Source organism: Arachis duranensis, chromosome 9 (assembly GCF_000817695.3).
Source record: "Arachis duranensis cultivar V14167 chromosome 9, aradu.V14167.gnm2.J7QH, whole genome shotgun sequence".
Classification (NCBI taxonomy): Eukaryota; Viridiplantae; Streptophyta; class Magnoliopsida; order Fabales; family Fabaceae; genus Arachis; species Arachis duranensis.
The window spans coordinates 105,361,289-105,362,955 of record NC_029780.3 but is presented as its reverse complement, the minus strand read 5'-3'; the positions used below and the strand labels follow the sequence as shown (position 1 = coordinate 105,362,955).

The following is a 1,667-nucleotide window of genomic DNA, read 5'->3' as shown; positions in this document are numbered from 1 at the left end:
AGGAGAAGAATCCAATTCTCATCACAATTGATAAGGATAACTGGGATAGGACCTCCAGTTCTTATACCTTGCCAAGAGATTTTATTAATATTACTTTATTTTACTTATCATATAACATATTATCACCTTACTTCCAAAACCCCAATTTACAGACTCATAACCAATAATAAGAACATACCTCCCTGCAATTCCTTGAGAAGACGACCCGAGGTTTAAATACTATGTTATCAATTTTAAAGGGGTTTGTTACTTGTGACAACCAAAACGTTTGTACGAAGGGATTTTTGTCGGTTTAGAGACTATATCTACAACGCGACTGTTTTTATGACATTTTTTACTGGCAAAAATCCTAACGTCACCGACCTTCAATCAAAGCCGGCAAGCACGAAGCCAGGATTGGAAAATTAGTCTTTGATTCAAGGGCTGATAAAGGAGCCTACGGTGACCCTGTGCATGACCCAAACAGTGAACACAGCCTCGTGGATTGACCCAATTCTTAACTTCTTGGAAGTCGGCAAACTCCCCGAGGATGAGAAGGCGACAAAGATGATAAGAAGGGAAGCAGCCAAGTATGTGTTAATACAAGGCCATTTGTTCAAGTGAGGGCTAAACCAGCCCCTGTTAAAATGCCTACGCCTCGACCAAATGGACTACGTCGTAAGCGAAGTCCACGAGGGACGTTGTGGTCACCACATTGGGGGAATGGCCTTGGCCAGGAAGCTCGTTAGCGATGGTTACTGTTAGCCCTCGATGATTATTGGATGCCCAAGAATTTGTAAAGAGATGCAAGAAATACCACGAAAATGCCAACTTCTACAGGACCCCAGTAGCGGAGTTGAGCTTATTGATGGCCCCCCAACCTTTCTGTCAGTGGGGAGTTGACCTACTGGGGCTCTTCCCAGTAGGCCCTGGAAAGGTTAAATACCTAATCGTGGCCATTGACTACTGTACTAAGTGGGTCGAGGTGGAGCCACTGGCTAGCATATCGTCGGAAAACTGCTAAAAGTTCATATGGAGGCAAGTAATCTCCAGGTTTGGAATCCCAAAAGTTGTGATACCGGATAACAGGACACAATTCGCTGATAAGAAGTTTGGTGAGTTCCTTTTCGGCCTGAAGATAAAGCAGATGTTCTCGTCAGTAGAGCACCCACAGACCAACAGTCAGGTAGAAGCAACGAACAAAGTCATCCTCCAAGGCCTCAGGAAACGGCTTGACCAGAAGAAGGGGACATGGGCAGACGAACTCGCTTCAGTCTTGTGGTCCTATAGGACGACGCCGCAATCCTCCACTGAGGAAACGCCTTGCCAGCTCACCTATGGAGTCAATACAGTGATCCCTATGGAAGTAGGAGAACCGAGCCCATAGCTGCTCCAGTCTAGGGAGGTGGCTCATTTATCAGAAATAGCACTGAAACAGAGAGTGGCCCTAAGGTACAATGCCAGGGTACTAAAGAGGAGCTTTGAACCAAACGACTTGGTTTTACAACGCAACGATGTAGGCCTACCAACCCCTGGAGAGGGAAAACTGTCAACCAATTGGGAAGGCCTGTATAGAATAAGAAAGGCAGTCGGGAATGGAGCTTACAAGTTAGAACGGCTGGACGGGAAAGGGGTGCCCAGGACATAGAATGCGGCAAACCTGAAGAGATTCTACCCGTAAATGCCAG

The 1,667-nt window shown here is 46.1% G+C and overlaps 1 protein-coding gene across 1 annotated transcript; it reads left to right on the top strand.

Moving 5' to 3' along the window:
• Nucleotides 1-453: 453 nt before the first annotated feature.
• On the top strand, nt 454-1,366 carry LOC127741598 (uncharacterized). The gene is made up of 2 exons (XM_052254364.1): nt 454-569; nt 1,033-1,366. Exons 1-2 carry the CDS (start codon nt 454-456, stop codon nt 1,364-1,366), a joined length of 450 nt encoding a protein of 149 aa, XP_052110324.1.
• The last annotated feature ends 301 nt before the right edge of the window (nt 1,367-1,667 follow it).

What these genes read in the sequence shown, in the direction of transcription:
- LOC127741598 (XM_052254364.1), top strand. Translation starts at nt 454, where the DNA reads ATGACCCAAACAGTGAACACAGCCTCGTGGATTGACCCAATTCTTAAC. An exon ending in ATAAGAAGGGAAGCAGCCAA is followed by an intron (nt 570 to 1,032) that starts GTATGTGTTAAT and finishes AGTAATCTCCAG; the next exon opens with GTTTGGAATCCCAAAAGTTG.